We start from the raw sequence: 23,519 nt of genomic DNA, 5'->3' as shown, positions 1-23,519 counted from the left end.
ATGTTTGCAAGATAAAAGACAGATTGCCCCATAAATTCTTTCCTGTGTTATTGTGTTTTTCAGCAGCACTGGAATCAAAGCAGTTAGTACTGGTTATATAAATGGTTTGAGCATCTGGAAATCTCCAGACTTGACCACAGGCCAGTCCTGGGAGTCCAGGCTGCTACCCGGCCTTGACACAGGGAAACAGTGTGAGACAGCCAACACAGCGCTAGGCTAGGCATCAGAGAGAGGATGACAATATTTATATTTATATCAGCGCCAGGGTAGGATTTCTGGCACCATAACATTGTCGCACCTGTTATTTCCGTCAGACATGTGGGTGCCAGGTTTCAGGGTGAGGGGTTAGGTGTCCATGCCGCTCAGGGCCAAGGATGTGTAAGCTTGCGTGTGTGTTCATTTGTATGTTTATGTAAGTGAGTGTGTGTGTTGAAATGTGATTTGTTTTCCAGACAGCGCAGAACAAATATGAAAGACAGGTATTTTCACAGAAGCGAAGAGTTACATGAATAAGTAAAACGGTCTTCATTACACCAAGTTTTCTTGGGGAACAGAATGCATTTATGGAGGAATACATACGCAGACATCAAACTCTATCAAAGTGATGGACGGCCCCTCTGCAGCCATCAATCTGACATCAGGAGATTAAAGCAGCCAGATAGACGTTTGGTTCTGGTGCTTCATCTTAGGGAAGGGTCACCGAGTACTCCTCTGGATGCAGAAATACTTTGTGTGCCATGTTTGATTGATGTTGAGAACTACATTACAGTCCCTATTGTAGGATAAGGGTTGAAGAGGCCTGCAGCAGGGCACTGCACAGTGGCTCGGTTTAGCATAGTTCTAAACTCATAACACTTATTGAAGATAATTGGAGAAAATTATAATAAGCGAGTTTGTCTGCAGCAACTTTTGAAATATTACTTTATAATAATGCTGTTTTCACAGTCATGCTAGACAGATGGGTTTAAGCTCACTTTTTGTCAGTCAGCCGAATAAAAAAACTGATTTGTGAAGTAAACAAGAGGAGAAATCATTCAGTCCTTAAGTTTATTACACAAAAAGAACAGCAAAGGCATCACCTTCATCATGATATGATTCATCACTTTGACCCAAAACCTGTACTACTCAGCTGAGTAATGTCCTGATATGTGACTATTCAGAGTTAGTAAAAGTAGAAAAAGGCTTTTTAATCTTTTTATCATAAGCATGGTAATCACTGCTATGCACAAAAGAAGGCTCTCATGATTGATGTTGGAAAACATCAGCAATGGGGGGAAAGCAAAATCAAATGTGATAACAAACAATGCATTTCATTTTTAAATCAGGAAAATGCATATAAGGAAACCAGGCTTTGGTACAAAGTTATAAAAAAAACCCTCACATTATTGTTACTGTAATCATGAGAAAAAAATAAAGCCAGTCGTGAATGTAAAGCTAAGTGTTTACGTCAAGGTACGGTCCAGGCATGTATTGTGGGTAATATATTGAAGAAGGCAGAAATCAACACTGCTTGGTTCAGCACACAGAGAGATGCTTACGGGAAATCTCTGCTCTACCACCATGACGCTGCATATTGTGTGTGTAACAGCATATTTTGTGCAAAAAGCACACAAAACATGTTGCACACAATTTACAAAATACAGTACTAGTAAATACATCATTCTGGATTTCATTTGGCTGGAAGTTTTTGGGATCATTTGACTATAAGCAAGCATCACTTTGTTGATACAGTATATATAAGACAGAAGTGGAGGGTACACTAGTCAAGGCTAGAATCCTGAGCGTAGGACGTCCATTCAGATGGTTGGCACGAATGAATGAGCGTGATGTGTTCACTCCACTGAGGCTATGCATGAAGCCAAGCATACTGCTGAATACGTGAAGCTGCTTCAGATCCTTTCCTTGCCTTTTTTGTTCAGTTAGGCTCCACTGGATACCACATACTGTACATTCTAAAAACTGAGTGAAATCAAAACTAAAGCACTTCCGAGTCTGTAGGAGTGAACAAGGGTCTGGTATGTACAACAGTAATGAAAAGTGTTCAGAGGTTATCAAATAATGACAGTCTCTATGTGGAAGGCATGTGAGTAGGTAAAAGAGGAACTGTGTTTGTGGAGGGGGAAGGATGGCTGCACAACGGGGGGGGTGGAGGGAGAGGGGGAGGGTGAGGAGGAGGAGGTGGGGGAGCGGCTGGCCCATCGGGAGGGGCGGCGTCGGTTGGCAGGACGGGCGGGCCTGGAGAAGTTCTTCTGAGCGCAGGAGGAGTCGGAGGTCTCTTCGTTGTCCTGTGGACAAACAAATGAATTACCATTTAGGATTATCACACCGTTCTATCAACAATTAAAAACACACTAAGATACTTTACATTTTGTCACGTGTTCCATCTGAAGTCTTCTTGGGCCTAGGGGAAACAACAGGCATATTTCACAAACAGGAACATGCTCATGTGAAAAGGTCACACAGGTAGATCCCATTCTTTTTGGTAGGGAGGGAAGAGTCTGAAGTGGAATATCTGAAACCATGGCTCTGCTGCCACTTGGCAGATCTATAGACTCTCCAGCATTTCATTTTGGACAGCGCTCCTCGGTTGAGGTTAAACCCAAGTGCGCTCCTCAGATTACATTCTTTTCATGAGGTCAAATCAAATTGGCTTGATAATTGCCCCCACGATTTTTCTATTTGCGTGACTTTAAAGCGGCGTAATCGCTTCAGCTTTCTCATTCCAGTGCTCTGCCAAGGGCATTTATTCAGCTGGCTCCTTGCAGATACTTCTGTAATTACCACACAAAGGCCATAAAAACACTTCTACTATGGGGCCCCGTGGAAGGAATGAGAGATGAAAGACGCGTTGATGAGGGTGAGAAACCTCCTGCCAAGTACTTTGGATGCCAGTTCCTTTTGTCAGGAGCCTTTAAGCAATGGAATGGCCCAGATGCACCGATAATAATGGAGGCTCTGGCCCGCTTCTGTCTCTTAGCACATACCAGAAATAAACAACATTCCCACCGGAGCTGTCCTCAGTCAAGGGCAATTGCTTAGTGTTTCAGAAAGAAATAAAACAGAACTAAATGTGTGGGTTCACCCAGGTCCACAGGTTTAATTGGCCTTAAAAATATATTTGACTCAATTTGGGTAAAACAAAATGCAGACTTACAGATGATATTCCAAGAGAATGCCTCTAAATGTTAACATCTGTACAGTGAACAGCACAGTTGCAATGCTTATATGTGACAGTGTGAATACAGACTGTATTTCAGACTCTACCCACCTGCACTGTTAGATGTACCTCTTCCACACACATGTTGCTGTAGCTGCTGAGCTGTGAGTGTGTGGTGTGTGAGCTGTGTGAGTTCTGCGTGTGTCTCAGAGTGGGGGGTAAGTGCAGAGGGTTCATGTCCAGCATGTCCACTTCTATGTCCTGCCCAACACAGGCGTTTGGACTCAAAGCCGGCTTGTTTGGCTGGCTCTGGTTCAGCTGAGCCCGGGCGGCGCTCTCGTAATTCTTCAGAATCCTTTCCACCGCCCCGTAGTTGGACCTGGATCCCTCGGGCCGTGGGTATGCGGCCAGAGTGAGGGCCTTCCAGGGATGCTCGTTCATCATTCGAGGCCCGGGCCTGGAGGAGTCCGACTGGGAAGCAGGAACGGGCTTCTGCTGTGCCTGCTGCCCTGGCTGTGTCTGGAGTGAGACGCCACCTCTGGCTGACTGACACTTTGCTCCATGGGGATTCCCATTCTTGGAGCTGGAAGTGTCCCCATTCTGACGTGGCTGGGTGTTTGCAGGCTCAGGGAAGAGAGGCTCTGTAGCCGCTCTGTGATGGGTTTTTCTGGAAGGACTGCTCGCTGTAGAAACTTTGTGCGTGACCTCAGAACGGGTTGCAGGGGAGATGATTGTTGCAGCCTCCCTGACTTGAATCTGTTCGGATGAAGGTTCAGAGGGTATTTCTTGCTTCATTCTGACCTCTTGACCCTCAGGACTACATCTCATTTGCCTTGGCTGGACCTTGTGGTTCTGAGGTGTTGCATTTGAGGTGGAGGGAGATAATATGACATCAGGATGCATACCAATGACTGTAGTGGTGACACCAGTACAATGTGGCTGACATGGCTTCTCACTGGGAGGTAAAATCTCATCTGATGCCGAAGTTGGTGGAAAGACTGGTTGGCTGCCAACATCTGCTGCTGTTAAACTGTCCTTCTCCTTTACGCCACGGCCCATCTCAGCCTGAAACAACGTCCTGTTGAACTCAGCAGTTTTTTGCTCCAGCAGTATGTTTCTTCTGGAGCCCTTGAGGTTGGGGGCAGCAGGCGGTATGTCAAGAGAGGACAAGAGCAGATCTAAAGGTAATTCTTTGACAGTCGGAGGCATTTGTAGCCCGGGGCTTTTATGGTTTCCTGGGCAGTAATCATTTTTTCCGGCAGTCAATATGTTGACTTCAGAGAAGCTCTTCTGGACAGTCCCGCATGTGGACAGCTTGTTGCCGGTAAACTTGCTTCCATCACAGGACCAGCGGTTGTGGCAGCAGCCCATATAACGTTCAGAGTTAGTAGGCACAGCGCAGGATGCTACGACGCCGTCTTTTAAAACTTTCCCTTCGTTTTCTTGCAGCATAGCCTCGAACTTCCTGACAATAGACGGGCTGCTACATTTTTTATCCACGATTACAGAGGGGCTTTGGCACTTCCCTATTGTGGCCATGGGGGATTCTGGGATGTAGAGTTCAGTGTCTGGGTGGGTGGGGGAGCTCTGAATCCAGGAGGTGATGCGGGGAGGGATGGTCGGAGCCTCTGTATCGATCTCAAAGAGTAGTTCAGGGCTCGTCTGTGTTTCTCGGTAGCCGTCTGGATCAGCTGAGTTTGCTCTCCAGGATTTGCTCGGCCCTCTGTCATCCCGCCAGGTGTTATCGTGTGACATGGTGATCCAGTTCTCCCTCTCCAAGGCCCGAAAGTTATCGTAAATCTGGCTGAGGTCGCAGGGAGGATCATCCACCTCCAGTTGGGTTTTATCGTGACTGAACAACTTGTCGCTCTCCTCAGGTAAGGTCAGGGATTCAGATCGAGTCCTGAAGGGAATGAAATGCGTTAGGTCTTATAGCTAGAGCATCAAGACAAAACCGACACAGTGATTACCATAGTTCCCTTCTGACGACAGGACGGGAACATAGCAGAGAGGAATTATTTACCTCTTATCCCCACTCTTCTTTCTGATCTCATCCTGGTAGCTGCAAAGCTCCTCGCTGACACGGGCTATCTCCTTCAGAGCCTGAGCACAGGGAGAAGAGTCAGACATGATGGATACTGTGTATTGTTGAAGAACTGTACAAATACAACTTTGAAGATGAAGAAGATAAAAGGGGATTATCTGTTCAAAGAGCCAAGGAATGACAGAAATAAGTATACAGGACACTGATGATCAAACAAGTTTGACAAGCAAAGTAATGCCGACCACACCAATGATTCTAACTGTATAGTCTGTTTTTAACAAATAGAGAAATAGTTTCAAACACTCACAGCATTGAGAGCAGTGGTGTTCCTCTTCTTCTCAGTTCCGTAACTCAGCTCTGCCCAATGAAGGCTTTCTTCAGGACTAACATGGACATTGCCTTCAGTGACATTTGAGACGATTTGTTGCTCTCCGCTGCCAGGAGCTCCATGAAACATAGCATCCAACTCCATGATATCCACAGCTTTCTTGCTATCATAGTCTGAGTCTTTCTGCCAGGTGCCTCTGTATCTTAACTCCAGCTCAGGTTGTGAGTGGTCATTCTGAGTGAACTGAGCATCAACATATTTATTCAGGCTGTCTGCGTGTAAGCAAGAGGTGTGGTGACCGCCTCTGCCGACAAATTCACTGCTGCTGTTTCTGTTGCCACTGAAACTGGGTAAAGGTGGATGTGTGATGCACTCCGACTGACTGCTGCTGCTGAGCGGCTCGCTGTCACTAAGCAAACTGGAGCCGGTGCTGGATGAGCGGATGCTGAGTCTGTGAACAGCATCATCGTCCTGCTGCCTCCCACTGTCCAGCCCGCTTTCTTCTCGCTTGGTCCCCACGTCACAGTACAGCTGGAAAACAGGAGGAGAGAATGAAGGTAGTCCCAGAATGGTCCTTTTGTAATCTAAAATATGTTTTTAAGGGGGAATTTCTACGTTATATTTTGCTGCAGCTAGGAACAAAAACTATGCATTGACATGTGTCTGATGAAATGATTAGATCATCTATAAGATAGAAATGTACACCTCAGTCAAAGTATTTTTGTTCATAATGCCTCTAGTCTTGCTGAATGGTTATAATGAGAGGATATACAAAATATGGGTCTAGAACAAAGGTCACACAATATAAATAATGTCCTAATAAAACTATACGAACAGTGCAATATTGTATTATTCCACACACAAATAGATTTGGGATGAGGAGACAGCATTGCAACAAATTATAAGAACATATTTAGCCCACAGAGGATTACAAAAAAACATTCAAAGAATGATTTCACTCCAGTTGGGTAACCTCTGGCTTCCTACCATGAGATCCCAAAATAGTAAGCATTTCATGTTTACTGGGCTCCCTCCCCATCACGCGATTTCTAGATGAAATAGTGCCTTTTAGTCCTCTGCTGTTTTCCTCTCATTTCTGGTCAGAGGGACGAATGTGAGCCACATGTTCTTTTCATAGCAAATTGTTACAGTGCCTTTGCACTATGTCCAACTACTTTTGTACGGCTTGCCTTATTAAAAACAGTAACCTGCTCCATGTCACATTTTGACTCAGGCATTGTTACCACGCATGCTTCACTCTTTTCTTTATGTTTGTCCCTCTTTATGGGCCATTCATTTGCTCTTGATTCCCTTTCTGACTAACCTAATCTTTTTATACTTTCCATTATTTCCCATATAAAACACCATTTTCACACAACAACTTTATTATAAGGACAGCTCACATGATCAGGCATATTTCCCAAAAATAAGTTTCCATCAAAAAAAACGCATGAATAATTTGGTACAGAGCGCCGTTTGAATCAATATGTGAAAATAAAGTTTGATTGTGAAAGAAAACTATTTTCTGTGTTGGCCTTTTGACTATCTCTTGTAAAGGTCTTTCTGTTTCATGCCAGCTTCTCCGTCTACATCACTCCAGGTCATAGCCCGTCTCAATCACTGCCTCTGTCTCAGTACACATGGGCTGCATCTCAGGTCGGTTATTTTCATTTCCTCGCTCCTCGGTCCTCTGTATCACCGGAAGTTGATTTGTCTGCGCCATCTTGAGTAGCGTCCCATGGCGCTTATTTCTGCCGGAGGACCGAGGATCGAGGAGCGATAATGGAGGAGCGATAATCGAGGAACCACCAGACCATCCTCCGGTGAAATCCTCAGATACTCGCCCCGCCCCCTTACTGTGTATCGCTCACTGATTGGACGATGCAGCGCATGCAATGATCTGATGCTTCTTGACATGAGAGCAGTTTCCCAGCGGAGTGAAGAAAACACATGAAACTCACGAGAGTCACTCCTCAGTTTATACCATGTTTTGTTTCAATTCATGCATCATTCAGTTACAAATATGTGATATATCTGAACAACAAAGTGGTCAAAAATCATTTTATTCATTTATTGGAAACATTTTCATGATCGCTTTTTTTGTTTATACATTTTAAGAATGGCGTTTATCTTTTTTGAGAATGAGTTCTTATTTTATTTTATTTATTTGAGTCTACAACAGATGATACAAATGTTTGTGTCAGTAAATGTGTACTAACAGAGGCGGGGGTGTTTGTGAAAATAACGGGGACAGAGCTGCTGTCAGACGAACAGCTGTGCGGCGTCATCACAAACGGACGTCGCTTCACGTGACGCTCCGGAGGAAAGGACGTCCCATTGCTCTTAAAACTCATTTCCCTGCTTCTCGTGGTTTCCTTGCGTCTCTCCATGCTTCCCTGGTGGGAGGGACTAGTCGCAGGGAAACTACGCAAGTGAGGGACGCAAGGATTCCATTTAACCGACCTGAGATGCAGCCAGAGATCAGAGAAATGGCAGAGCCCTCCTCCTTCCACTCCTTCCTTTCCTCACTCTGCAGCTGCACTGATCAGGGATATTGTTTTGACAGTGTTGATGCTGAACAGGATGTGTAGGAGGGAAGTATTACACTCTGCTCAGTGCATGGGAAGCCATACATCCTACACAAAAAAAATATTTCACAAGTTTGGAAATGGTTCTACTTGATCTAGTTTTCCACTTGCCTTACTTTTACCTAAATCCAGTGGTGGAGGGGAAGCCAGATCTCTTGTTTAAGTTAAAGTAGCAATACTAAAATATTCTGGTACAAGTATAATTAAGAAAGTACTTGAGAAAAGTATCAGTATCCACATCCACAAAAGTGTTGCCCATTTCAGAATCATATGAATGACTGGATTATGGACTGATAGATTAATGTGTTCATTACAGCTGTTATGGTGGAGCTTTTGTATTTACTGCTGCTGGATTTCTTTACCTACAATTATATATACATTTTTTTTATTTTTTTTTATTCTAATAATCTGAATCTGTAAAGTAACTAAATATGTCAATGTAGTGAATGGAAATGTACAATATGAAAATAAATGAAGCATAGTAAAAATGTGTAGATTACACTTAATACAAAGTTGGTAACGTACAAGTACCTTAAATTATACTTAAGGTACATTCCATCACTGTCTAAATCCAGCCTTAACCCCAAGCCAATTAATAAAACTAGTACAAAATGCAGAAATATTATAATTCAGACAGTTACCTCCTCTATTTTTCTCTGCATATCCTTCAGCTGGCACTCCCATTCCCTCCTCTCCAAATCAAACCTCTCCAGCAGCTCGGCTTTCTCCCTCACCCAGTCCCTCTCGTTGTGCTCCAGGCGACAGCGCAGGTCCATGGCAGTGGAGTGTGTGTCCGCCAGGAGCCGCCGCTGCTCTTCCCTCTCCCGGCGGAGAGACAATGTCTCGCCGTGCTGCTCTCGAGCACTCCGTGACGCCACAGATCGAGGACCTGCGGCTGACTGGACCCCTCCACTGACCAAACCAGCACCCTCTCTAGCCTCCAGCTGTAGAGATAGACAGGGAGTGCAGAGGGCACGGAGGAGGAGAGAGAAGGCAGCCGGGAGATGCAAGGGGATAGAGTGGGAGAGAGACAGTGGAGAAAGGTCAGTGGTGATAAGGGATTTGGAGAAAAAGAAGAGAGCCAGACGGAGGGACAAGCAAGCCAGGAATGAGAGAAATTGGAATTAAGAGAATGAAGGAGTGGCAGGAAGAGAAGGTGGAGGAAGTGGGGGGATAATGCACCACAGGGACGAGTGGGTTCAGGGGAGGGAAGAGGGAGAAGAGAGAAGGGATTGAAAGAACTCACACCCAGGGTTCAGAGTGCAAGTCTCTTTTCTATGGTACTTCTCACACACAGGATGCAGTGCAGGAAATATGTCTGCAGAGGATGCATGTGGCCTCAATCAAATGATACTCCGGGTGCCAGTTTTTAGGGAAACAACCACTCATACAAAGAGGATCTTTCAACACAAATACAACAGACTTTCTGATTCTGTGCAAAACATTACGGAAATGTCTATTTTATTAGGTTCAAGTGGACATTTCTGTTACATGAATGATATTACTTTGCCCATTTTCAAGCAAAATACCCTGGGCATTTCCCCTGGGAATGTCACTCTAGTGGGGCCAAGAAACTGCAACTTTACTGAGAATGAATAAGAAATGTTGAAAACAAGTCAGGGTTTACTGTGAGAAAAAAGGCCTGAAAACTGACAGAATTTGATGAAGATGTATATCTTGGTGGTCTGGTTTGTATGTTTACATAAGGTAATTGTGTTAAGAGGGTATTATCTGTTATAGAGGCTTTTTTCGTGTTTAGAATTTGAGAATAAGAGTGTGTTTAAGTAGATGGATTTGTCCATTCTGTGGTAAATATGTACATTTATATTTCTTATAAAAAAAAAACAGGAAAGATACCAAGACAACGCCTGAGCATGTGTGTGTAAGTAGTGTGTATTAGAAAGAGGGAAAGAATGCATACGAGCATGCCTGAGTGTGTTATTTCAGTGTTCAGTCACAGACAGCGACCAAAGCCTTCTTACAAGCCCCGGCCACGGTGCTATTTCTGCATGTGGCCTGGGGTCATGAAATGATGGTGGATAAAAACAAGCCAACCCTTTCTGTCTGCCTGTGGCTCTTCTAGAAGTTCACCACAATTACAGATGGATGCTGATGGGTGCTGTCCACAGTCTATTTAAACATCCACAAGTAAACAAATAGTAGAAGTGCAAAAGTTAAGAGGATAGTAGTCAAAATTAGACAGCTGAAGGATTTATTGTTGATTGAAATAAAACTGTCTTCTCAAGGGAAACTCCAGAGAAACTTAATATGCAAACAGGTTAGGGAACACACATACACACAGTACACCCACATCTCTCATTCTCACTGAGCCATCTCCTAATACCATTAAACACTATGTCCGTTACTGTATAGCACATTAAGGTAACTGTGTCACCACGGTGACCCACTATAAATAGCGGTCACACAGCCTTGCGCAAAGTCACATCCGAGGGTAGGTTATGAGACGAGGTAAACGGAGGAGGGGGAGTTGACTGCTCAGGCAGTTAGATGTCTCCTAGTTGCCAACAGCTTTCATAAATCAGAGGCATGCGCAGAAATATGCCAGGAAATATCCGGCCTAAGTCCTCGGCCTGGGACCTTGGATGCTTGCTTGGTATTTTGTGGTAAGTGCCCCAAAAAGAATGTGGAAACAACATACAGTACTTACACTCACAGCCAAAGCCGATTATGGAGAAGATTTTGTAATTAAAATATCAAGAATAGAACAAGTATACAACTGTTCATAAGCTACTGTGTTGATGCTTTATGAACCAAGCCGATTTCAAATGTATATAATGATTTGTCTGTTTTTTGCTACAGTGCTTTGGTTTCCTGACAAAAACGACAGACGTAAACGAGCTGCTGACTATAGCTAAGGAAATAGGTCATAACATGTCAGATGGGTACATTTTATGTATGAAACTTCATCAATAAGGCAATAATGTAGTACTACTCTAGGACATCTTTACCATGACAACTTGCAAATGCTTTTTCACTTACAACTTCACTCGCAGTGAACTTCCAGACTTAAAATTCCCCAAAACTGGACCAGGTCCTTAAGTATCCACCACTTGTTCCATTCACTCACTTTAGGTTTGTATAATACACTTGGCTGCGCGGATAATCTTTTATTCTGGCCGCCTCCTTCTGATTGGGTTGCCGTCAGCGCGATCAGTATCAGCATTCAAACTATCAAATACTTCACCTCCTTTAAACCCTAGTTTCCTCTCTGTCTGAGTTCATATGGGCTCTTTTCTGCACTGGCAAAGTGAAGCCAGCATGTGGAAAAAGGACAGAGGAGTTACTCACCCATGCTGAAATTGCTCACATTTCACTTCCAAGTGAATTGAAGTTACACCCATTTTGCTCTACTGACACTTTGTATTGATTTGCAGTCTTGTCTATTTCTTCATCGCCCTTTTGTTTCTCGTGTTTTTCTACTATACACTTATAACTATAAAATTACACAGCCATTTTCTAACATCTCTCCTCTCTTTCCCCTATCTGTCCTCAGCCTCTACAACCAGACAAGCTACGCCGGGTGCGCACACTACCCACAGTATCCTACTAAAGTCATTCATTTGAAACATGATTGTGATTGTAATCCTAAAGCTTGTTTTCTTTGCAAACTAAATATGGGCGAAGCATGTTAGAAATGATTTTGTTTAGACTGCTCCTACCGCTAAGCCATGCTGGCTTTGTTGCAGAAGAGATCTCCAAGGAGAGACAACCATAGAGACTACTGCATTTTTCAAATTGGGTATAATAAATATATTAAATATGCAATAATGAGGAGCAGTCTCTCCTGGGGAAGGCCAATAGCAGACTCTTTTTTTTCTTACAATTGCTTTTATTGGTACCCTTGTGGCAATACCTGTGCAACAAACAAACGCACCTTTTTTCTTATTGTGTCTGTATCAATAGCTGTGATTTTCAAAAATACCTGTTTGTTAGGTCTGGTAACCTTTGAACCTGGTAACTTAAGGAAATGTCCAATATGAACCTCAATAAGAAGAGGTTTTCTGAAAAGGAAACGTCATCATAACTAGTCAGGGACTGTGTTTAGACAATCAGATATGAAAAGACTAAGGACAGTTCATTACAAAAATGTAATACAGTTTACTCTTTTGCTAAAACAAACTACTTTTACCTAATTATAGGGAAAATGTGATTTCAACATCTTTGTTTATGATCCATTGCCATGTTACATTTCTTGATTCTAAAAGCAGACCAGGAGACTTTGGTTTTAGACCCGTTACAAATATGTAAGTGCCTCAAGAGGGAAAAAGGTGCAGAAGTCTGTAAATTATTATTTTAATCACTGAGCTGGGAATGTTTTTAAGACAATTTGACAAGCACCCATAGATTAGCACTTGGTAAACACATACCAAAAACTATAAACTATGGCAGGATGTGGCATCAAGACAAAACAACTTTTACAACGAAGCTTACCCCGCCCAGGATGGCGTAACTCCAAGTCACATTTCCCTTGGCCCTTTTGTGGTCTGCGTGTTTTTTGCAAATGTATAAAGAAAGAAAACATCATGAAATCTCCGCTGTCCCAAACAAAACAACCTGATTATTCTCCAGAGTGGCAGGCAATTCGAATAGAGATTGCCTTAAATGCACATCAGCATCTTGGTATAAACATCAGCGTGGTATAAACTCATGCAGTAGATTAAGCCTCTTTCTCCCACTGCCACAATGGGTTTTGCAAACACAAAACAGAACTGTAAAAGTCTGTTTTTATAAGGCTCTCTGTCAGCCACACTGTGAGAAGGCACCGAGGCAGCAGGACAAAGAGAGGAGCTCAACAGCAACACTGAGGGATCTACTCACACAGAGCAGAATACATTATGGCAGTTAAACCATCTGCAATCAGGGGAAACCATGTTACTACTGAATATGTACTAGGACAAGGTAAAGTCTGTTTATTTTCCTGGTGGAACTTAATCAGACATTTGAGTCCTTATATACCTCCTCCGGGTAGTGTCTAGATAAGTTCAGGGATGCAGTGCATGTGTGAAGAGGGGCTTGTGTTGCATTCCTGTGACATTGTGTCAGCAGTGGTCTTGCACCACCTTGTTAATTTCTAACATTACATTTTTGAGCTTCATCACTCCACTCAAAAAACGCTTTGTAGACCGAACAAGAGGAGAGCTGTGTGATGGGTGAATGCGTGACCAATCAGTTTTAAGTCGGTGATAGGAATCATATGGGGCTCGACTGGCAGATAATGAAACACTGTCATCACAAAAACTAGAGATATGGCGAGTACTGAGACACACAAAGAATGCCAGCATGTAAAGGGAACAAACGCTGAGCAGAATCTAAAGTTTTATTTTCTTCTAATCAGGTTTAGACTTCTAAAGGCAACCAAATAAATCCATCTACTGATGCAACCAGAACAAATCCATTCATGCCACTGTGCTTTGAAGAATAGCCATCCATGGTCCTTCAAGTGTTCCGTGCAATGCCTGACACAGCATGGCACTGGTATGCAAACTTAACCTCCAAGTTTTTTCTTCCCATTTAAAAAGAGAAAAAAACAGTAGCCGTCCCAGGGAAAAAAAAAAATGGGTAAATGTTTCATACTGAGAGTCGGCTGTTAAGAGCAAAGTTTGGTGTCTGTGTCTGGCTGAGGGGCGGATATAGGTTTGACTATTATGTGCAAATCTTTTGTCTAAGCTCAGGCTTGAGTTGGATGGATGCCAGCGTGACTTATCACCCTGACATGTGGGTGGCACAGGAGGCCATCCCAATTTACACCAAACTGGCTAGACATGCACACACATGAGAAAATACTTATATATATACAATATATATTAAAGTGCACTACTTGGTATTGCTGTTAAGTAAGTTTAGTGTTACTTTGTATTTGTCCAGAAATAGTGCATGCACCTGCACACAAACCAGATATGCACAGCTATATATAAAGTATGGAAAACATTTCTCTAAAATACACACACAGACTCGGCACCTGACTTATTTGTTTTTATACCCACACATCCCCATCATAACCATCACCTGTGCAATCCTGCATTTGAGCTCGGCCTTCTCCAGATCCCAGGCACATCTGTCTCTGGTGTACTGCAACTGTAGCTCACTCCTCTTCTCTTCCTCTCTCTTCACCTCCGCCTGCACGTCCTCCAAAACCGTCTTCAGGTCCAGCAATATCCTTCTATTCTCCCCTGCCTGCATGGAAACACAGTTGGCAGCATTCTTGTCAACCAAATATGCCAGATGTACTTGCATAGTGGAAAGTTAGCCTTTTGCACAGTTCAATTAGAGTATCAAAAATAATGCAACACTTGATAATAAATACAAGCACATCTAATAATGTACCATTGACAAATTACAACCCCCCCATACATTACTCGTACAGAAGAATGTGTACCACACAGCACTAAAGGCACACACAGAGCTATGTTTAGCTTCAAAGGGGTAGTAAATATTTCCAATCACTTGTATGTCAGCTACTTCTCTCAACAATGACTCCTTCTCTCGCATCCATTCTTCCTTATCCTGTATGTGTCGCTTTTTCAAATCCTCCAATTTCTTTTTAAGCCGCGTTTGTTGTGTTTGCTGCTGCTGCTGCTGGGCATCAGGACCCGGCCACATTTGTCCCCTGAGGACCTCAAGCTGTGTCCCTGCTCCACCTTCTCCCGTAGCAGAGAACTGCGAGTCGTAGATGTGACTGAAGACGGTGGGCGGAGAAGAGATCCTCCTCGACGGGCTGCGATTTTTGCCCCTGCCTCTATCGGGCCTGTCCATCCTGGAGCACCGCACAAACTCCCATCCCTGAGACGGGACGTAGCCCCCGCCTGCACCGCCCCCACCGCGCACCCCCGAGCCGTTCATAATCGCACTCCACATTCCTCCAGCGAATTAAAATAAAACATTCACTTAATGAGATAAAAGATGAATGCTAATCACCAAGCTATTTTAAAAGTCTTCATTTCTGCTTTGTAAAGCACAAGTTGAAATGTTTCTTGATATAGTTCAACAGCACACTTTGCCATGTCCAAATTGAAAGAGACAATTATCCACATCCGGCCATATCCCCCGTCAGCCCCGCAGCAGCCGAAGCGGTGCTCACACAGGCGGCGGGACTGGACGCTTCAGTCCCTTCCATGTCCTCACGGCTGCTGTCATTCTTGTGCCAGAGTCCCCATGGTGTCCTCTTTTATCTCGAGTACTTCCTCACTGCTGCACCCCTGCTTCTCTTTAACATGTTTATATCGAAATCTGAGGCCGCGCAGTGTCGTCTCTCGCCCCTGCACTGAGTCGTTGTAGGCGACAGTCCAGGGCTGGCACAGACAGACAGACACCCAGTAACCACTCCAAAGCGAATGGGAGAAGTCCCAAAATATCACGGAGCCGCACTGATGTAAGAGCAGTGGAGTATTTTTACCCGCTGTAACCATGAGATAATTTTCCTGGAGGTAGATAGCTGGAGGAAGCAGTAGAGCACGTCCATTAATAAACACCGGGTTCTAATTAGTGGCGGCAAAACACCTTGCGCTGTGTGGATGGCAACACAACACATCAATTTACGCCGTCAAAACATCTGTCTGCTAACTGTCACTCATTTCAAAGGTAACAAACCACTGAGAACACTTGAGGGGATTACATTTAACACTAATATCTCTTCACTGTTGGAAAACTAACGGTGTCTTAGTCTTACCTTGCCTGTAAAAAGCTAACTTTCCTACATGTCCTCGTCGTAGCAGGCGAACTCCCACCCTGGCCTGCTGCCATTTCTCTGCTACTTGAGCACGAGAGGTGGATGACTATCATCTTGACAGAAATAATAACACAAGTCGCTTTCTATGCGATACATGTGATTTTCAAATCTTCCGCTCGAGCGCCAAAACAAGCTTGAAACGGTTCACATATTTCACTGTCTGAAGCCTGACGAACCATGTCTCGTTTGGAAAAAGACACCCTTACCTCTTCCTGTAATATGCTATTGAATGTTGCAACATATGTCCTTAAAAATATCCACGAGTTTGTTGTCAGCGAAGTATCTGAACTGAAGTCTTGAGTGGATGCAGTTGCTTGGTCAAAACAACTGAGCAGCCTAGCTGAAATGATGCTTCAATAACGGGAATAAAATCCTCCTTTCTCTCTCTTTTCCTGTCTCTCCCTCCCTCCCTTTCAACACAGCTGGCCCTAATATGTGACGTAGAACATCCCACCGGTGGGATGAAAGAAATGGACCGGTTCCTCCCCCGTCCTGGTGGTCAGGTCCGAACAGTATTTACAGACACACCCATGAGCATTTTTACACAACTCTGAAAGTCACACAAAACCCCCAAAAGGATTATGGGTAAAATGCCAACACTCCTATATTCCCCACTGACATTATGATGATTTGTTACAGATCATGTTGACATTGTATTATGACTCAGACAGTGCCTGAAATTGAAAGAGACATTTGACTGATGTTTGTTTTGATGTCAGACGTAAGTGAGTGTATGACTGTTATTTTAGTCAGTGTGCACTTAGTTATTTTAAAAATATTCCTGTTTGAGATTATAAATAGATAGTTGTTGAGATGGTGCTGATTGGTGTGTGAACTCCTGACATTTTTCAACCAGTTTTCTATTTTCCTTTATTGAATGTAATATGTGTATCTGGGTAACTATACAATCTTTTTTTAGTCTGTGTGCATTCTCCTTACATAAACTTTGGAAAGAACAATGTACTGCTCATAGACCTCATTAATGCTGTAGTCGTGGTAAAACTTCAGAAATTAACATTTGCAGCAGATATGGTATAGGTTTCTTTACAACATCTTATGACCTTTTGGCTTTACAGACTGATGGGAAAATACTGAATGTGTTCAAGGATACAGAAGGGCACATGATACCAAAGGTCCAAGTATCTGACAATGTATATGACAGAATGTTTGCCCTCCTAGAAGGTAAACATGACACGCTGTTACAGGCATATGATAACTATGTGACGATGTTTAACCTGATGTTTGGCCTCTAGGGAGATAGGCATGATAATTGCTCAGCTATCTTGAACAAAGCATAGAACACTGCTTTGAACCAGTATTCCTCCATCTTGTGAATGAAAAACACCCTCTCTTGTACATAAGTGAGTGAAGGACACTGTTCGGGAAACTAATTGTATAAAGAATAACTTTTTTCAATTGAAGTACCTGCAAACTCTTCTAAATTATTGTTTCTGATAAGAGCGCTGGTCAGGATGTAACTGGACAGAGAAATGCTGGGAATCACATAAAGTTTAATTACATACTCACCTAACAATCCACTGTCCCTCCGCGATGTGTTATCCAGAATATGTTGAAAGCATCTGAGTGGTTGGGTGGCTTGGATCGTATGGAAAATGAGAATGAATGTCCTGTACCTTGAGTGACCTTATGTGACATGTTCAAAATAAAAGAATTGAAATGAACGAATAAGTACAAATAATATTTGTAATAAAATAACAAAAATCAACATAACATGATATTGAGGGTGTGCTTTACAAAACAAAGAAGAGGGTGAAAAGGAATACCAATTTGAAAATGGTGGCATAAGAAAGTGAGGAAAACAGAACAAGAATGAGGATCAGCAAAATAATGGGCTGAAACATCTGGATGGATGACGGTTAAGTCAAAAGGTTGGGGGAAATAGAGAGGCAGATTGACAAGTAGTTATAACAGTGCATATTAGAAAACAGAAATGTGCTGTTTGATCAAGTGTTTGCATGATCTTACAGACAGTGGTTCTTCCGCCTGTTTGTCCTCCTGCCTGGGGACATCCAGCCGGTCTATGAAGCTCTGCAGCTCCTTCCTGAAGGCCTTCAGCTGGGCGTTGATTCGATACAGCAGCTCATGGTCTCTGATCCTGTGGAGCACATATAAAGTGTGTTTGGACTTGACATATTGCTTGTACTTAAAGAAAGGGTGAGGGTGAGTTGAATGGGGTGATTCCTAACCACTTTAATGTGTCTTATACCTGCCACCTTCCTCATCCTCTTCCAGCCTGGCAAACAGCTCCCCGTTGGTGACGAATACCCGTGCCTCGGCGATGATAGTGCTGGTGTCTGTGATGAGCCTATCGATGGTCCGACCCAGCCTCTCCGCCTCGATGCAGATGTCTATCATCTGCTGCCGGTCCTTCAGGCTTCTCGATAAAAAACGACTGTCTACAGGTGAGAAAAGGGAACGTGTCGGGGTGAGGCAGCGGATGTTCCTCACCTCGTCTGAGTCACTCTCCCCTCCTATAGGGCCCTCGCGCTTGCGGTGGGGAGGGAGGAGGCGAGGGGAGGATGCTGAGGCCGAGGGGGTGTCGTCGTCCCGTCCTCCATCACTCTCTGCGTCACTGTCCCGGGGGCTGCTGCGGATCCCCAGGTGGGAGGCCAGGTCGTAGCGCTGCATGTTGGAGAGCAGCACGCGGTTCTCGTACTGGAGCTGCATGACTTTGCCGCTCAGTTCATTGATCTGCAGACGTGCCGCTTTCAGCTCCTCCTGGAGGACCTCCATTTTAGCGGAGTCAGCTCCTCCTGGGGTTGAAACAAGGCGACAATGAAAAGTAGAACACCTCCGCAAATGAGACTTAAATGTGCAGCTCCTGGAGGCTTTGTGAAACACACTTTTTCAGATACAGATTTGTCAAGCGAAAAAGAGCAGTCATCTCCTGCTTGGGCAGTGCAGTTTTTTTTTCCACTGCAACAATGACTTACTGAAAGATGAAATACAAACAAACCTCCTCCATATCTCGATCCAGCTTCATGGTTTCCAGCCTTGTATTTCAGTTTATTTAGTTCATTCGTCACCTAGAGATGAAACTGAATGTTATTCCCAACTACTCTGCAAGTGCTGCAAGTGTCAACACATTTGCATTTCTTATGCATGAGGCTCACGTAACAGACATACTTAAAAAGGCCTCAAAGTCATTGATAATGCCCAAAATAGCACGAGATACACAACAAAAGAGGAGACACTTTACATCTTAGGTCTCTGAAATTAAAGCAGTTTCATGTTGCCGAGTAATTATAGAAAACATAGCCTACGTCATATGATATTTGCAGTACATTGCCATTTTGAAATAAATATTTTGAATGGACTTAAAATACTTAAAAATGCTTAAAATAGACATACCCTGTGATAGACATTTGCTGAGTCTTTCCATATGAAATCATTACTGTATTGTAGTCACACTGTGAATAGTGCAATGTTTAGATCTTATGGTAACAATACAGTTGACCTGTTAAGATATTAGCCCTTTTGGGAGAGAACCACCTACCTTTTTGTTCTCTTCTTCCACATCTGCAAAATTCCTGCGGAGTAGTTCTGCCTCGTCCTCCACCAGCTGAAGCTGCTGCCTCAGCTCTGACAAGACCTCGCCCTGCTCTCTGCACTGCTGACCTCCAGCACCAGAACCATCCAGTCCTGCTGCCGCCAGACTAGGAGAGGAAGAAGCATTCATAAACTGTGACATTTCATAAACAGACGCTTCTTTTCAATTCTAGTTTTAGAAGTGTCCTCATACAGTCTGGTTAGACTCAACCATGTTTAACATTTTCTTGTCACAAACTATGTCTTATTTGGTAAGTATGAGGCTTTCCTTTCCTACTGTTTCAATCATGGATGAAAGCCAAGTACCTGTCTTCCCTCATGTCATCCAGTTCAGCCTTCAGCCCCCTGTTCTCCACCTCCAGCTCCACAATTTTCCTGCCCAAGATGTTAGCTTCCTCCTCCACCAGGCGCAGGCGAAGTTTCAGCTCTGACTCTCGGGTGGTGGGGGGCCCTCGAGCCTCACCTTTAGGCAGAGGGCTGTCCACGTCCCCGTAGAACGAGCGGTACTTCTGCAGCTCATAGTCCAGTTGGTCCTTCTCCTTGTCAATCTTTGCCATTTTCTTCCTCATCAAGATGGCTTCCTCCTTGATGAAGGCAAGCTGGCATTTCAAATCCTCATTTTCTTCCTGTGGTTTGGGAACAGAGATTCTTTATTTGTTCATTACGGATGTTTTTTAAGGGGTTTATTTCCACACTGAGAGTTCTAATAAATTAGGTAGCGTGCTTAATTTCTGGGATCAGTTTTAATGCCTCAGCACATATTGTAATGGAAAGATAGTCATGTTGTTTTTGTGGTTCTCTCACTCACTAAAAAGTATAACTCTTGTTCATTACATTGTGGTTTTATTTGAAAATTGCATCGCAAAACAACCTCATTATTGAGCATCTCTGTTGAGTTTATAACTTAATAAGTCATGTAAATGCTGACTCACCTCGATAGGAGTCTGTGGAATCTTTCTCTCTGCTTTCGGCCCATCCTTGCTTCCTTTCCTTTTCAGTGAGAGCTGCCGGGAAACAGTGGTTACATCATCATCATCATCATCATCATCATCATCAGTTTACTGTTTTCTTACTGAAGGCAGTGATATCATCCAGATTTGCAGTATGTAGCACTGAAGGCTCAGTATTTGAAAAACAGGACTGTTTAAAGCCGCCCTCGAGAATGTTTCTGGTAAAATATTTAAATCACAGTGCTCACAGTGATTTCAAAAACACCCGAAAAAAACAAACTAGTATTTGTTATTCCTTTTTATCATGTTTGTAAGTAATTCACTAATAATATAAAGAATAGAAAACAGTGTTTTTGTACAGAATTCACCATTACACAGTATCATGTTTTGTTTACCCTCTCCCCACATCTTAACAAGCGATGAAAGAACACATTTGGTATTTCCTCACCTCTTTGGCTTTCTCCAGTTCATTCTGCAGTGCCTGCTTGGTGACCTCCGTCTCTATCAGCTTCTGCCTCAGATTCTCATTCTCATCCTCTGTCCTCGTCCTCTTCTCCTCCACATTCTCCAGCTCATGATGTAAGCGCACAGAGACATCCTTAGCCACCTGGGAGAAGAACCGAGACAAGGAGAAGTTGTAAATATTGATGGAGATGGTCAAAGTTAAAGAATGATGCTCAGCTGACTAGACTCACCTTGAGGTCTTGCTCCAGACTTCTGAGCAGCTCTCCATCCACCTCGCCACTTTCTGCAAACCGGAGCCTCTTCCTCTCGGCCTTCTTCACCCGGTACTGAAGGATCCTGCAGTTCTTGTTGGCTCTCTCAAGCTCCCTACGCATGTCATGCAGCTGGCAGGCATCTTCCTCATAAAAGGTGTCCCGCATCTCATCCATCTCTGCCCGCATCTCCTCAATTTCAATCTGGCAGACAATATTAAAATGCATCTTAAAATAGTTAAAACTAACCTGGCTCCCTCAATGACAAATGTTCCTTTCCTTTTAATTAAATAATTTTCAAAAACAAAACATGCAGCTATATGTGCAGTAGGCTAAGATACAGCCTGAAAGCAAATAGCTAATAATGCCAATTTCTATAAATACATAAAAGTGATCAGGCTTGTAATATGTTACAAATGTACCTTTAAATCCTCGTTTTCATCCTCCAGCCTCTCTATGTCGTCTTGCAGTCCCTGGTCCGGCTGTGGAGCCGGCTGTGGACACTCAGGCTCAGGGGACAGCTCCGGCTCTGAGGCCGGCGGTGAGGTTGATTTTGTCTGCATCTTTGTCCCTTTCTTCCCCAAGCTCTTATTCAAATGGAACTGTATAAGCTCGGACTGCAAGCATCCCTCCTTCCAGAAACCGGGTCCGCAGCCTATTGTGCTTTTAGAGCTCTTCTTGTTGCTGCTCGTCGCCGCCTCCCCTCCCTTCGGGGTTTTGCTCCTCAGTTTGGGGGATTTAGATGCGCAAGGCTGGTCAGAGACGACGCGGTTTGGATCTGCTCTGGAGGGCGAGGAGGCATCAGCAACAATGCGGGGGGAGTCTTCCGGTGTGTGGATGCCGCCTCGGCTCAGCGTCGGGCTTTCAGCACCAGACGCCTGGACAGCAGCCGCGCCTCTGACGGCAGGAGCGCCGCCGGCCTGCCGCTCCCTGCCTGTTGAAACGGGGGACTGACCTCGGCTGCTTCGGCCTCCTCCAGCCTGCTTTGCCGCGATGGGCTTTGCCGAGGTGCTGCCCTTCTGCGTGGCTTTAGATCCCCCGTCTTTAGAGCCGGCTGGAGACGAGGAGCGCTGCTGCTGCTGCTTCCGGCTGCTATTGTCTGGCTGGGATGGGTTCATCATGGTGTCAAAGGCTCAGCTCATCCCCAACAACATACCCTACACCAGTATCCCTGCAGAAGGAAAACAATGGACGTTTCAGCTTAAACGATGGATGTGATTAAGGATAAATATCAATCCTCAGCAAGACGATCAAGTAGTCCAAGTGTGTTACTTGACTTGAGTGAACACTGAAATGATTTGGTTAATTAAACGCCTTGGATTTTTAGATGTTTTTGTTTTGTTTTTTTACATAGGCGAGGCTAATAAGGCCAGCACCCAGACACAGGTACGTGACCACAAATAATAATGCATCCGGCCATTCATCCCCTGTTTGATAAACTGGGATCAGCGGCAGCTCGGACAATTAGACAGCCACTCACGTTTCCTCCGAAAGGGCGAGAGAGAGAAAGCATCCAGGCTGTGCTCTGCCATTTCCCGTCAGCTATCATCTTACTGATCATATCCCACTACCCGATGACTCATTACTCAAATGGATGGAAGATAAAAGTATCAGAAGCAACATCGTGTTTCTTGCCTATTTCACAGTTGGCACAGTGTATGCATTTTTTTCTTTTGTCTATTTTTAAAGCACGAAAAAGTCGAGTGCTTGTCGCACAATCCTTCATTCAGTGCTGTTTAAATGAGGAATTAAATGAGTCCAAACAAGCAAGAAAGCAATGAGTTTTTCTAAATACAAACAACAGGAAGCAGCAACAGTAAACCAACCTTGGAGGCCTGACAGTACAGAACATAATGTGGACCAGTCACACATTTGCCCTTCATTACAGGTTACTGTTGCCTCATTTATCTAAAACACACACGTGCTTTTAAAGAAAAAGAGTTTATCACGTGGAATTTATGAAGCTTTAGATGTGTTTTCTTACCTTTTCTGGTTGATTTGTCGGCTGCTGAAGGGTAGTGGTGATGGGGAGGCAGAAGGGATGCTGGCTCGAGCGCCTCCCGAGCACCGAGCAACCTGTTTCAATATTCATGACATTACATCATCGCTGGGAGGGCCGAGGCTGCACGGAAGTGGAGCTGGCTGGCAGGCTGCTCTCATTGGAAGGAGACAGGATGCTCTCTCTCTCCCCCTCTCTCTCCCTCTGTCCAACAGTGATTGGATGCAGCCAAATGCAACTACATTCACCTTTTATTCTGTCATTTGAATTGACCTTCAGCAGACCCACTAGACAATATGGGACTGTTCCAAAGTGTTATGTTTTATATTCCAAGGGCAGTGCACTTTATGCCAAGAGAAAGGAGACTTTGCAGGTACAGCTTATTTATCAAGAATGTGGGACTTTCTGTACACACAGGAA

At 44.0% G+C, this 23,519-nt stretch overlaps 2 protein-coding genes across 4 annotated transcripts; both read right to left on the bottom strand.

Annotated features, from left to right (window-relative positions):
* Positions 1 to 1,033: 1,033 nt before the first annotated feature.
* Positions 1,034 to 15,555, bottom strand: soga3a (SOGA family member 3a). Of its 3 annotated transcripts, XM_034127912.1 has the most exons (8): positions 14,583 to 15,547; positions 14,145 to 14,312; positions 8,759 to 9,061; positions 5,509 to 6,060; positions 5,181 to 5,260; positions 3,269 to 5,060; positions 2,366 to 2,401; positions 2,097 to 2,285 (listed from the first exon to the last, which is right to left on the bottom strand). In XM_034127912.1, the coding sequence occupies exons 1-7, from the start codon at positions 14,991 to 14,993 to the stop codon at positions 2,372 to 2,374; spliced, it is 3,336 nt and encodes a 1,111-aa protein (XP_033983803.1). In that variant the 5' UTR covers positions 14,994 to 15,547; the 3' UTR covers positions 2,097 to 2,285; positions 2,366 to 2,371. The 3 variants fall into 3 exon arrangements, with proteins under 3 accessions (XP_033983802.1, XP_033983804.1, XP_033983803.1); XM_034127911.1 differs by lacking the exon at positions 2,366 to 2,401 and having other exon boundaries at positions 1,034 to 2,285; positions 14,583 to 15,548; XM_034127913.1 differs by lacking the exons at positions 2,366 to 2,401; positions 8,759 to 9,061 and having other exon boundaries at positions 1,034 to 2,285; positions 14,583 to 15,555.
* Positions 15,556 to 17,471: 1,916 nt separating this feature from the next.
* LOC117480570 (protein SOGA3) lies at positions 17,472 to 22,285 on the bottom strand. Its single transcript, XM_034127914.1, has 10 exons — positions 21,523 to 22,285; positions 21,080 to 21,304; positions 20,833 to 20,991; positions 20,367 to 20,438; positions 19,741 to 20,060; positions 19,382 to 19,541; positions 18,842 to 18,911; positions 18,092 to 18,638; positions 17,851 to 17,980; positions 17,472 to 17,726 (listed from the first exon to the last, which is right to left on the bottom strand). Exons 1-10 carry the CDS (start codon positions 22,219 to 22,221, stop codon positions 17,616 to 17,618), a joined length of 2,493 nt encoding a protein of 830 aa, XP_033983805.1. The 5' UTR covers positions 22,222 to 22,285; the 3' UTR covers positions 17,472 to 17,615.
* Between the last annotated feature and the right edge of the window lie 1,234 nt (positions 22,286 to 23,519).

This window comes from Trematomus bernacchii, unplaced genomic scaffold, assembly GCF_902827165.1.
Source record: "Trematomus bernacchii unplaced genomic scaffold, fTreBer1.1, whole genome shotgun sequence".
In the NCBI taxonomy this organism is placed as follows: Eukaryota; Metazoa; Chordata; class Actinopteri; order Perciformes; family Nototheniidae; genus Trematomus; species Trematomus bernacchii.
The sequence above is the reverse complement of the archived record's forward strand: the minus strand, read 5'-3'. Positions and strand labels throughout refer to the sequence as shown.